We start from the raw sequence: 13,461 nt of genomic DNA, 5'->3' as shown, positions 1-13,461 counted from the left end.
TTTGTTAATGTAAAAGAAACTGATTTTGAACAGGAATTAGTGCTAAATTTATGCTGAATATAGATATATTTTATTCTAATTATATGGAAAAACCCACTTGTAGAATCTGATCGTTTCATTGTGGAATAAATCAATGATCGACGGTTCAGCGAGCGGGTTATACTGGGCGCGGCTATTGAATTGTTCGTCGGGCGATACTTAGTTTAACCGTTAAAATATCGCTCTACGGAATAATCTACAGGTATAAAACCATCTAAAAGTGAGAATGATATTAATGAGAATCGATTGTAAATGATTTTATTATGTTTTGATGATTTTAAAGCTCCAAATTTGGCTTCAATTTCAAATGAACGCAATTCAAATCAACTAACTGCTTTATTTTATTGTGATTGTTATAGATGGCGGCTGATAGTGTATTTAAAACACCGACAGGGGGAGGAAGTGTTTCACACGTTCAGACTGTAACTCCTCGACAGGATTACGTGTCGCCCTCTACGAGACGTCATGTGTCGGTGTTCACGGGCGGCGGCTCCGGGTCGATGTCGTCCCCGACGAGCGTCGCCCGGGAGAACGACGACATCGCGGAGAAAAAAGCTCGACGCCGATCGAAAGTTTTAGAACTTCAACGAATGCACCTGAGCAGCCCTGGATCCAGTCCTACTGACAGGTATGATGAAACTCACAGCTGATGTCTGTGACTGATTGATGACTTGTACTTGAATTAGACGTATAATTTACTAAGTGTAAGTCGTCATTTGGATTGAATTGAGATTAGAAAATAGAGATGTTTAACTCGAGTTTAACTGAACTCAAGTCGACAAGACTTGAGGGGCTGGTTCCATAGTCGAGACTTAAGTCTAAAAGACGAAAAGTGGTCTTAAGTTGTTAGATTGGTTATAGAACTAAGATGGTCTTAGACTGGTCTTAAGTCTAAGCCACGACTATGGAACCGGCCCGACTTGCAACTGATGATTTATCAAAATGATAACTTACACTTTTGTAAATTGAATTGCAAAATTGGGACTCAAAAATAGAGATGACTTCATTAATGTGACACTGTGATGACTGGAGTTTGATTTGTTTCAGATCTCGAACGGCTCCTCTCCACGGTCTCAGTAACGCACAACTATCTGAACATTATACAAACTGTATCAAATTATCAGCTGAAAATGTAAGTTAAATTCCTTCAACCCAAACTGAGCTCCATTCAGAGCATCCTTCAAACCAGTCAGGTTCCCTCAACCACTTGAGTTCTTAGATTTAGTGCAAGAGGCATTGTGGATAACACTAGTGACTACTCTGATCAACTCAAATGTGGCTGAAAATATTTTAGAAAATAATTCTCTTTTACAGAAAATTAATGCGAAAAATGCATTTGGTCTTCATCTTATCGATTATATGGCTGATCTGATCAAGAAAAAAGAAATGAGCAATTTTCAGGTATTAAATTTTAAACATTTCTAGGTCCGTGAAAAGTTTAATTGCGTTCGGTTGATTTGTAATGAATGGATTATAATTATACAGGTTGCTAGTTCTACGTTAGACGCTAGTGCTAAAATATACGCGGGAAGAGTTGATGCGATACACTCAGATACGTATAAAATGTTAGGTGGACTCGGACAGAAAGGTTTGTTTTCATTTCACCCGTGATTTCTCTCTTAATTCATTGGAATATTTCTAAAAAATTCCCTCATCAATAAAGATCATAATTCTGAGCATAATCTACATAGTGAAAATTTGACTTTGTCCCTCTCATGGATGCGTGGCCCCTTAAAATCTTGGTCTTAAAATATTTCACAAGATGAATTTGATTTATCGTAGATTCGAATAATGCGGAAGATGGTGGGAATGAAGTTGATAATCAGGAGGATTGTTCACAACAAGTGGCTAAGAAACAGAAACGATTTCGAAGGGTAAGAAAACCTCAATCTTCCCCTCGCTCGGTTCCTCATTTGGCTAACTGTAACTCGGGGCCTGAACTTCAGAAAATCTATGATGACAACACTGCGCAAATTTGACCTTCAAATTGATTGATCGAGTTCCTGGTAAAATCAGTTGAACTCCTCAATTGTCGGCAGGATAAGAAAACTTGATATCTGAGATTTTTATTTTGAGATTTCACTCTTGATATATCAATCTCGAGTATGTTTGATATTGTATATTGTTCTCATTTCAGTCCGGTAAAACAGTAGAAACAAATCTCAAAAATATCAAAGTGAAAAAATTTGATCTGGAATTTGAGGTGAGTTTTAAGTAATATTCTCCTCCAGTAGACGGCGCTTGCTTCGGATCCAATCAGTTTACTCCGAGGTAGCCGGAGCACGGATGGCTCATTATTATATGAATTGGAGTTAGATATTTTATGATACGTGGCGTGTGATGCAATCAGCTCCTAGACACGCAGTCTGGAGACAGAAGCACAGCCGACTCTATTTATAACCGAATCATTTTTATGGTTTTACAATGTTTTCCAGGTTGATCCGTTATTTCATCAAATGGCTTCGACGTTCGATGAAGGTGGCACCACCGGTCTGTTATTGAATCATCTATACACAGTCGACAACTCATCTCAGCTACAGCTCGATTCAAACGCAGTCGTCATGGCAACAACCCATAGAACTATTAACGAACACGAAAAAGTTCTCGATATATCGACAGAGTCCAGTGAGTTCCACAACCACCAGTTATACATCCAGTTCCACATCAACCAGTTAGCCTTACAACTATGAACCCTGTAAACCTGTGATTAAGAATGTGATTTATTTTCAGGTCAGTTCCGAGGACGTGATTTTGAAGATGTTCAAGTGTGTCCAGCATTCGCTGATTTCACATTTACGAACTGGGATAAAAATTGTCTCGTAAGTGACTAACAAGAGAACGGCATTAAATCAGTATCAAACAGTCTAGTCATGTCGGTCCCTCAGTTAAATCAGTATCAGACAGTCTAGTCATGTCGGTCCCTCAGTTAAATCAGTATCAGACAGTCTAGTCATGTCGGTCCCTCAGTTAAATCAGTATCAAACAGTCTAGTCATGTCGGTCCATCAGTTAAATCAGTATCAGACAGTCTAGTCATGTCGGTCCCTCAGTTAAATCAGTATCAGACAGTCTAGTCATGTCGGTCCATCAGTTAAATCAGTATCAGACAGTCTAGTCATGTCGGTCCCTCAGTTAAATCAGTATCAGACAGTCTAGTCATGTCGGTCCCTCAGTTAAATCAGTATCAAACAGTCTAGTCATGTCGGTCCATCAGTTAAATTTAGTTCATTTATTTGTGTAGGGTTCGTCGAGTGTTTTATTTGGTAAAACCGACAGTCACGCGTTCGATATGGAAGCAGAACCCGAACCGATTCCTAACGATCCTCACCAGTATCAACCTACTCACGAGGGTTACACGGATGATGAGGATTACGGTGCTGCTGATGGTGAGTGAACAAACAACAACTTGATGTAGTTATAACAGCAGTTCATACTACATTAACTTGAATTGATTAGCCCAAAACAGGGGTTGACCTTTAGGCTATAATACGGCAGTTCTAAACAGGGTTTCCAGCGGTCCTTCCAAGTCCTTCTTTGTCCTTCTTTTGGAAAAAGTTTGGACAAACATCATCTTTGTCCTTCTCTTTGGCTCTAAGTCCTTCCTTTTGATAAAAAAGTCCTTCCAAATTTGACTGAAGGAAAGTGTTATGGAATTAGCCTGGTATATATGATTGGTCTACATGACTAGTATTCCGGCAAAGGCTTTGCGAAAATGCTTCCTTATGGGCCCTCATTTAACTGGAGAGTACTTATTTTCGAGTCAAAAATTGCCGAAAAAGTCCTTGAAGTTATTAGTACTTCTTTTTACCCTGGCCTTTAAAGTTTATCTCTATTTTTGAGTCCCGATTTCTATTCTAATTCAATTTATCCTCGGTGTAAAATCACCATCCTAGCCGCGTTTAGTAGATTCACGTCATGTTTGATATGATTTTTTAGATCGAGGTGATGAAGTTTTCGGTGAATCTGATGAAATACGTTGTGATAGTCAAGAGGCTCGTATGGTTAATAGTGTAGTTAGTAATATCAAGTAAGTTCTGAATCTGTTCACTGGACTCTGCAAGCCTCGCAATTCACTCGCAGAAAACTGATCAGTCCTGTGATATCTGAGATAATAACGGTCTACTGTATTTTGTATTTGTTTCGATGATTTGATAGAAGTGGAACAGTCGGAGAACTTATACAAGTTCTATCTACGCAACCTAGTGAATATTCATACTTCAATTCTTCATTGCTTACAACGTGGGCTGGACCTTCGCATTGGAAGGTCAAGGGACAGACTAAAGGTACGTAAATTACCGAAAGTTATTGCTGATCGTCAGAAGGGAGAAGTGGTCAATTTTTTTTTACTTGAATATTTCAGACGTGTCGAAAGAAAAGAAACCGAAAACTAAAAAGGCAGCGTTTAAAATAGATTATGATTCGGAGGCAGTTGATTTTGAAGTTTATTTCAAGAAAACGAGGGCAGCAACGACTGTGAATAAAGCAACGTTAAATAAATACAGTTCCACGATGTTAACATTACCAGATGATTTACACTACGACCCTTGTGAACTATTCAGATTGTTTGGAAAACCGAAAGTTTTAGTAAGTATTGAAATACATGTTTCTACTACCGGTAATCAGCTGTAAATGTAGTTATAATAATAATGATAATATATTTTCTTATATACCCGGTAGCACGGTTTCTAAGAACTAAACCACAGCACTTTACATTCTAAAATCACATTATAAAAAGTTAGAAGATTAGAAAGTTAAGATTTCAATCAGAGTTAACTCTAACTCTGGAACTGGATCCAGTATCCTGTTCCACAGTTGAGATTTCAGAGTTAAAACTCATTGAAAATAAACTAAAGTAAAAAAATGTCTACAGTGAACAGTTCTTGCTTGGTCTCGCACGCGTTCCCTATAGACAGGCTTTGATTTATACCTGGTCAATGTTATTCTAACTATCTCTAAATCACAACTGTGGAACTAGATCTTGAAAAGCGTTTCCTAGAAATTAATTTTAATTATATTTGAAATAGATTCGACGACAGACGTACAACTCAACTGAAGATCTCGACGCTAGTGTCGCTGATTATGATTATGATAACGCGAATGATCGCGATAATTTCTGTCCAGCCGATGTAAGTTCGTGATTTCCAGTTCTCAGGGGGAGGGGTGAAAATACTACATAACTATTTTGAATGTATATTTCTATTGAATACAGACTGCTGCAGTGGAAGATGATGATGACGATGCTGGTGGTTTTGATTTCACTGCTGGAGGTGAATTCAGTCAGATGTCCGATTTAAGTCAACAAACCGCCGATAATTTTCTAGGTGATGATGTCGGAGGCGCTGGTGAAGGTTCTTCGATGTTAACCGGAGATAATTTACTCGAACAACCAAAAAAAGTAAGATCAGGATCCAATTTTGAAACGGTTGAGTTTGAATTGTTCTTATTGAAAATATGAAGTAATCAATTCAGTAATTAAACCAAAAATTAGAGCTTAACTTTTTCATGAAACCTGGATTCGAATAGTTGAGGATTCGGTTCCTGTTATTGGTCTCCAGTTTAAAATAATACGAGTTAAATTTGTTTGATTACAGGTCAGTAAAATCGATATCGCTTACGCTAAAGCTGCGAAAAAAATGGACGTGAAAAAATTGAAGCACAGTATGTGGAATGTTTTAATGGTTCCCCCCGAGGGTGACAAGGTACAGGTAGCTATTTATATTGATAGCGTTCATTTCATTTCATTTACATCATAAATTATTCTCTTATCAGTTCGATATCCTCCGATTTCTTGAAGAAATTTTGACCCTATGTACAGACTCTTATCTCGGATTATAGCATGCACCAAACATGTTTTCTTATTTCAATCTATCTTGATAATGACCCATCCCTGCTGCGGGTGCGCCGGGTACCTCGAATTGAGAATTTATTGGTCCCGTGAGATCTGGGGCAACGCGCACACTGTCTGCTGCTAGATTTCTAGTTCAATTCTTCAGGGTTCATACACCTCCTGGAATTCCGGTTGAAGTGTACGACGAACCCTGATTCTTGTTGTCGGAGTTAATTTGACTGTTGTATTTTATGTTTAACAGGAGAATGATGAAACTCCTCAAACGCCTCGTTTAAACGATAGCGTCAACGGAACTCACACATTCAGCGAACTCGTCGACGTTCTACCGAATAAAGTCTCCAAAAATATGGCGAAGAATTTAAGCGTTCCGATCGCATTTGTTTGTTTACTACATCTTGCTAATGAAAAGGTAAATATACGATTGATCCATTGAGATTATTGATTGAGTCCATTATCTAACAGTATTCATTCGACCTGATTGTTTTAAGAATACCAAGCAAACCCTAGATTTCATTGATAGGGTTAATCCTTTACCTGCTGGGCCTGGTTTCAGAGACCGGGTATCAAGGCTACCCCTAGGGGTTAATCCTTTACCTGCTGGGCCTGGTTTCATAGACCGGGTATCAAAGCTAACCCTAGGGGTTAATCCTTTACCCGCTGGGCCTGGTTTCATAGACCGGGTATCAAAGCTACCCCTAGGGGTTAATCCTTTACCTGCTGGGCCTGGTTTCATAGACCGGGTATCAAAGCTACCCCTAGGGGTTAATCCTTTACCCGCTGGGCCTGGTTTCATAGACCGGGTATCAAAGCTACCCCTAGGGGTTAATCCTTTACCCGCTGGGCCTGGTTTCATAGACCGGGTATCAAAGCTACCCCTAGGGGTTAATCCTTTACCCGCTGGGCCTAGTTTCATAGACCGGGTATCAAAGCTACCCCTAGGGGTTAATCCTTTACCTGCTGGGCCTGGTTTCATAGACCGGGTATCAAAGCTACCCCTAGGGGTTAATCCTTTACCTGCTGGGCCTGGTTTCATAGACCGGGTATCAAAGCTACCCCTAGGGGTTAATCCTTTACCCGCTGGGCCTGGTTTCATAGACCGGGTATCAAAGCTACCCCTAGGGGTTAATCCTTTACCCGCTGGGCCTGGTTTCATAGACCGGGTATCAAAGCTACCCCTAGGGGTTAATCCTTTACCTGCTGGGCCTGGTTTCATAGACCGGGTATCAAAGCTACCCCTAGGGGTTAATCCTTTACCTGCTGGGCCTGGTTTCATAGACCGGGTATCAAAGCTACCCCTAGGGGTTAATCCTTTACCTGCTGGGCCTGGTTTCATAGCCTGGATATCAAAGTTTAACCCCACGGGTAAATCCTCAGTGTTACAAAGATTGAAGAACTGTGGTAATAACTGACAAATTTCAAAATGTTCACAAAGATTATTATTTTGCTCCCCAATGTTTATGAAATTCAGCTCTGTTCTTCCTCCACTAGTTTAGTATGAACCCTAGAAAAACAAAGTCAATGATGACCGACCTTACTCATGTGAGAGTTGAACTCCATTATTTTTATTGTCGAGTTCCTTAATGAACTGTAAATTATAGTTTTCAATCTGAGACTTTGAACGAAAATTCATTAATTAAAATTTAAAACAATTTTGCGGATTAATAAATGAATGAAACTGATTTATTTTCGCTTCAGAATTTAGTATTGAAACCATCGGAGGACATGTCAGATTTTACAATCACTCAAGGAATATAGACAGTCACACGATAGCGTTTCAAGTGCAATAAATCAACAGCTGTAAGATTCCACCCGTCAGTGATAGACCACGATAACCAAGCATTTATAGATTATGGTATCTTCAGACTTATGACTGACTCGGACAAAATCTGAATCTGAACTCGGACCCGTTTAGCCACTGGTCTCAGTTTGTCCCAGTTAGGTTCAGCGTAATTGTTATAAATAGGAGGTTCTAAATATCCAAATAGGAGGATATTTGTTGCCTTAAGCAAACATTACAGTAGACTCCGCCGGAGTGGATTCATTCAACTCTGATGATGGATGAAATATTTTTTATGGCACTATATATGAAATACATAGCATCCAACTCGGATATCACTAAAATCGGATATATTTTTATGGTCCCGAAAGATCCGACTCAGGTTGCAGAGTCTACTGTGTAAATGAACTCCAAACTGGAATTCCAAACGCGAATCATTTAGAATTCTTCATTTCTACTCATTTTAAACTGTGTTCATTTTATTCACGTGTCTCAACAGAGATTGTTTTTAATTTTAAAAAGTTGTGTTTTTATCTGTAAAAGAGAAACTGTAACTAGTTACGATGATGTAAATAATTATGTAAATAGTAAAAAGTGTAATTTTAAGGAGTTGTATATAACCTAGTAGAAGTAGAATAAACATCATATTTCTATAATTTATTTATTTATGTCTGTGTTGGTTCGTCTCTGGTACCGCCCTCACTTTATCCTTCTGACAAACGGAAACGATCTTCTCAACAATGAGAGCCAGTAATCCAGTAAACAGTCCTATGAACAGCATGTAGAAAGCCCCCTGCGCTTTCTGAAGGCTGATGTCTTGTTGGTTCACATGATTCGTTGAGTCGCATTGATAGCCCGATTTGTACGTGGATTTCCAATAATTGACCAATCCAATTTCCAAAATTCGCAATATCCTGAAAATGAAAAAAAAGCAATTTGGTGCGATTCAAGAATAGGGGACTATAGCAATATATATGTAGTGATAGTAATCAATTAAGTAATAATATTAGTAATTGATAATGATGATATATAATGATAGTAATGTATATAGTAATTATAGTAATGTATATAGTAATTAATGATGATTAGGGAACTAAACCTAACCCTAACCCTAATCCTAACCACTAGTCCCCTATTCTTGAATCTTACCAGCAATTTTTCTAACCATAACTCGTGGGTTGTGTTAATCATTCGTAAGAGAGGTCCAAGATTTCTAATCCCCTGCAGCAAGGAAGCTGGGATTTTCTCGGGTATCAGAAAAATGTTTTAGTTTTTAGTACCGGTACACGAAGGTCAACGTATTAACATTCATCAAAGAACTAGACATGGGTTTTTTTATTTTTGAATCTGTGACACTCCTCAGTTTCTAAACGCAGACGTGACTTGTAAACAACAGAAAGCACCGTTGTCCCGCGCCATTATCTGCTGGTTACGGGGGCCTAGGGGGAGGCATACTTACTCCATAGAGAATCGTGTCACGTGTGGACTGTCTTGAGGGAATCCCAATGCGTAATACGTCCCTAGAAACTCTTGTTTCGCTTGCGTTAATGAACACTGTTCGTCTTTAGGGAATAAACTCATATTTCGTGACTCCAGCAAATATTTCGATGTAAGATAAATGTATTTATCGTTTAAAACACGTTTCATTCCGTCGTAATTTGTCGGCATGAAATTGTTTTCATCGTCTTTCATTCCGGTCCAGACTTCTTCATAGATTCCATCTGTAGCCGTCTGTTAAACACGAAAAATCCATCATAGAAACGAATGTTGTTGGATTCAGGGCGACAGTAATCAGGACACCGTGGTGAGTTCAATATAACTGGACAGCCATGACAAAGTCCATCAAATCGTCTTTAATCTTAAATAGACTGGTCTTAGAATGTTAGATTGGCTTTAGAACTAAGAAGGCCTTAGACTGGTTTTAAGTTTTTTAATTTGTTTTAGACCAAACTTAGCTTGAATTGGTCTTACGTTGTAAGATTGGCTATATAACTAAAATGTTAGCTTAGAATGAGCTTATATAATTGTAAATCTGAGCCATATGACTGTGAAGCTTGATCCAGAAGTTAAAACATTGAATTGATTAAAACATTAAAACTGAATTCGATCTGTAACGGTAGAACTGGATCGAATACGAGTAAGGGTTGAAATCCAGGCGGCGGTGTTGCTTACCTGGAATATATTCTGCAGAGCGGCGTCCTTCAATACTCCGTATTTGTAACCTTTCTCTCTCATTTCCGGTAATTCATTTATTTTCGATATGAAAGGTTTGTCATTTTGTAATGACAAATACGCGACTAAACTGCCGCTGTACGACGCCAACAGGACGATAACAAACCCCCACCAAAGAGCTACCAATAACCGTCCGGAAAGCGCTTCAGGAAGATGTACTCCACCTGAAACAATTAAACAATCAATTAACTTTCCCTGATATATCAAAATACGGCCAAAAATAATTGACGACATTGAAAAGGGAAAAATGAATCAGTCATTGAGCATTCGATTTCATAGATTGGGAGATACGTATAATCTGTGTTTCCAAGGCCCTACCTTGTTGTACAATCGAACCCAATGTGTACCAAATTGAATGTTTTGGTTCTTTCAGCGGGTGGTTCTTCTGTTTACCACGGTGCGGAGTTATTCTCGTGAATAGCGCCAGCAATAAACCTATAGCTGGAAAACAAAAACATAACCCATAACTAGAAGATTCTGAACATGTTGACAATGATCTATTGGCTTCACGATGTAAAATAAAGTCGAAACCGTCCCAATTTGGGGTTTAAAGAATACAAGTTTACCAGCTTACTTGGTACTGCAATAATGGAACAATACCAGACCATATTCGAGAATGGCGACAGGAACAAGAAAATGTTTTCAGATGTCGATTTCTTTATGACCATTATTGTTTTATCATCGAGAAACGGTGTTGTATAATCGAGGACTGCATTTCGTTCAGCAGTAACAGTCAATATAACAGCTAACATATCTGTCTCCTGCAAATATAGTCCAGCATCATTTCTACAGCAGTGGATGAATATTCGGTTGATAAATCCCGGTCGATGAATTACATAAATTCCCGTGTAAGATGAATAAACGAGGGAAATCCCACTATAAATTCAGCTAAAGATGTGAAGCCCTTAATGACACAGTAGTGCAACATTTCGGCTAAAGACTATATCAGCCATCAATCCGGATGGTTAATTAGTCTTTGTGGGATTATTGTGATTATTGTGGGATTTCTCTAAACCTGACTGTGGTTTAGTTCCCCGATCGGATATTTTCACAAACCACTTCTTGGTATAAGCCCATCCGATTATAAAAAGCTTACCACCAACGATAAGGTAACTAACTAGGGATTACTTCCTCTAAATAAAGTTACATACCTTCTTGATAAGAGCTCCGATCATTCCATTCCACGTTCCATTCTTAGGCACACCCCATGTGTTATCAGGTGCTGGTGATATGACATAACTATATACAACAAATAAAATGAAGAAGTGTTAAAATGACACCCCTGTGAAGCTGGCTCCCGGTTCCCGGTTCCTTATTCGGCTTCCGATTCAAAAACATTTTGAATCGGGAGCCGAATCGGGAACCGGGAGCCGGCTACTGGTTCAGCTCCCGATTCAAAATGCTTTTGAACCGGGAGCCGAATAAGGAACCGGGAACCGGGAACCGGGAGCCAGCTTCACAGGGGTTAAAATGACGCTTGAAAACTGCTAATTTGCTATGTTTTGTGTGGAGCTTGATAAGCGTGGAGAAAGTTACCTGAAGTTCATACGTTTAGATAATTCGATCAGTAAATCTATTACTATTCCTTCCCATTTTCCGGTTTTGAAATTGAAAAAGTGGTAGGGAAAATACTGTAAAATAAATATAGATTAATTCGATTTATGAATTTAGAAGATCTAAAAGAAGAAATAAATTTTATGTGGCAATAATCGATGGGAAAGAAACTATAAGTTTAACAACTTTAAACCTTGTTGTCACAAACTCACCTCAATAGACATAACATGGAAAGTTCTATTGCAAAATCCGTATGTTTTCATTGGATAAAGAACTTCCAGACGTTCCAGTTGCTTTATATTTCTAATTCTATGAACTGTGCTGAAAGTTGGATGTTGTCTGACTGATGCCGTCATGACGTCTATACTGCCTTCTTGTTGACTATCGTTTCTACCAGGTGTCTGTCGTGGGAAAAAAAAACCCAATTATTCATATAAAGTTAATCTCCGATATAGAAAATGACGTTATAATGAAATTGCTTGCATGCAAGCAGAGCTATTCGCCAAAATGCATTATTCTCCAGTAAACGGTCGGCTGAACTCGAATCAGTACAGTAATACCTCACTGAACTCCGACATTGTCAACTCAGACTTTTAACAACTCGAACAAAAAAAGAAATTATTTTCTGAATTCCAGATGAATTTTTTCCAATCTTTAACTTCAAATTTTGCGTGTGGTCACAGTTTCTCCAAGTAAGCCGAGGTTTACTGCAGTATTGTGCAGTTTGCCGTTTGTCATTCATACGTTCTGTAAGATTAGTTAAAACAAAACACCCCTGCAGCAAACTGACCTCAATATTGTCTAGAATAGTTTTTCCAATTGGCCACGCGATTTGTGAATATCTACAACTCTTATTCATTTCGGTCACTCCTGATTTTATCGTTTCGTTTAAAGCCCTTTGCACCGATGCTACAATCCACACAACCTGAACAAAAGGACGAAGACATTTTAATTTCGATCATGATTTTTGTCGAATTTATTTTCCATTCATAACCGATCAGAAATGTTTTCTATGTCCAGGACCAGGTATTTTCGAGGGCAGTTTTCAAGACTCATCGATAGGAACGAGAAAAAACCGGTTAGCTTTGAATTCAGCTTTTTATTCGATTTGAGGAAAATCATCCAATTGAAATATCTATAAGAAGAAAAAACTAGAGAAGATTTATGAAAAAAAAAGTTATATCCAGATTCTTAAGAAACTTTTATGAAGTCAGCACTTTCTACCGTAAGATGGAACATTTTTCAAGATGTTTTAAAAGATGCATCTGCAAGAAGAAGAAAACTATAGCCCCAAGACAAGAGATTTTTAATTCTATATGAAATAACCCTCGCTAATATCCAGCATTCCCACACGGTTTCAGCTAAACAGAAAACAGTTATACTTGATGTATAAATACCTGATTTATAAACGATTTCTTGTTTACTGCATAATCAATAACCAACACGTTATCTCCGTCGTGAAGAAAGTCTTCAATTATCGCGTGATTATAGTTGTCACCAACTATCAACCAATAGTTATCGGTTAAATGCCATTTATATATACCGTGCTGGTGAACCTACAATAAATAGATATATAGCAACTATGGAATTTCATGGGTTGGAAAAACGTTTGGAAGATTCAGTGAAACTCGCTGGTCGTAGATGTGACGACTTATCCAAACGATGATTTACATTTAGTAAATTGAATTAGCAATACAAATTGAGACTCAGAATAGTTGTGATAGTTGAATGTGACGACTTGATCTGATGACATCGACTGATGTAAGTTTGACTGTTTATATCCTCTGAGAGTACAGATAAGTCACTTACCCAGCCGAATATACGCTGTATATTTTGAAGACTGCAGATAAGAAGAAATCTATTTTCCGTTTCGATAAGTCTTTTGATGTCTTTATTATAAGTCGTTTTGTTCATATTAAACGACATTATTTTAATCATATTTTTATAAATCCATCGTTTCATGCTGTTGACTATATCGATAATGTTATCTGTAAGTAGAAATTTATTCGACT

General features: G+C 38.2%; 3 protein-coding genes across 3 annotated transcripts; 1 reads left to right on the top strand and 2 right to left on the bottom strand.

Moving 5' to 3' along the window:
* Positions 1–169: 169 nt before the first annotated feature.
* LOC141899366 (condensin complex subunit 2-like) lies at positions 170–8,316 on the top strand. Its single transcript, XM_074785621.1, has 18 exons — positions 170–241; positions 399–667; positions 1,087–1,171; positions 1,354–1,440; positions 1,525–1,627; positions 1,822–1,913; positions 2,177–2,242; positions 2,475–2,664; positions 2,770–2,858; positions 3,280–3,424; positions 3,975–4,065; positions 4,194–4,321; positions 4,399–4,622; positions 5,063–5,164; positions 5,248–5,433; positions 5,630–5,743; positions 6,128–6,295; positions 7,582–8,316. Exons 2-18 carry the CDS (start codon positions 399–401, stop codon positions 7,639–7,641), a joined length of 2,199 nt encoding a protein of 732 aa, XP_074641722.1. The 5' UTR covers positions 170–241; the 3' UTR covers positions 7,642–8,316.
* Positions 8,317–8,322: 6 nt separating this feature from the next.
* LOC141899368 (glutamate receptor ionotropic, kainate 2-like) lies at positions 8,323–9,367 on the bottom strand. The gene is made up of 2 exons (XM_074785622.1): positions 9,123–9,367; positions 8,323–8,577 (listed from the first exon to the last, which is right to left on the bottom strand). Exons 1-2 carry the CDS (start codon positions 9,353–9,355, stop codon positions 8,325–8,327), a joined length of 486 nt encoding a protein of 161 aa, XP_074641723.1. The 5' UTR covers positions 9,356–9,367; the 3' UTR covers positions 8,323–8,324.
* Positions 9,368–9,668: 301 nt separating this feature from the next.
* On the bottom strand, positions 9,669–13,375 carry LOC141899191 (glutamate receptor ionotropic, kainate 4-like). Its single transcript, XM_074785353.1, has 10 exons — positions 13,259–13,375; positions 12,847–13,005; positions 12,240–12,374; positions 11,662–11,850; positions 11,432–11,526; positions 11,047–11,134; positions 10,470–10,656; positions 10,214–10,336; positions 9,836–10,059; positions 9,669–9,716 (listed from the first exon to the last, which is right to left on the bottom strand). The coding sequence occupies exons 1-10, from the start codon at positions 13,373–13,375 to the stop codon at positions 9,669–9,671; spliced, it is 1,365 nt and encodes a 454-aa protein (XP_074641454.1).
* Between the last annotated feature and the right edge of the window lie 86 nt (positions 13,376–13,461).

Source organism: Tubulanus polymorphus, chromosome 2 (assembly GCF_964204645.1).
Source record: "Tubulanus polymorphus chromosome 2, tnTubPoly1.2, whole genome shotgun sequence".
In the NCBI taxonomy this organism is placed as follows: Eukaryota; Metazoa; Nemertea; class Palaeonemertea; order Tubulaniformes; family Tubulanidae; genus Tubulanus; species Tubulanus polymorphus.
Note: the sequence above shows the minus strand (reverse complement) of the source record. Positions and strands in the feature narration are given on the sequence as shown.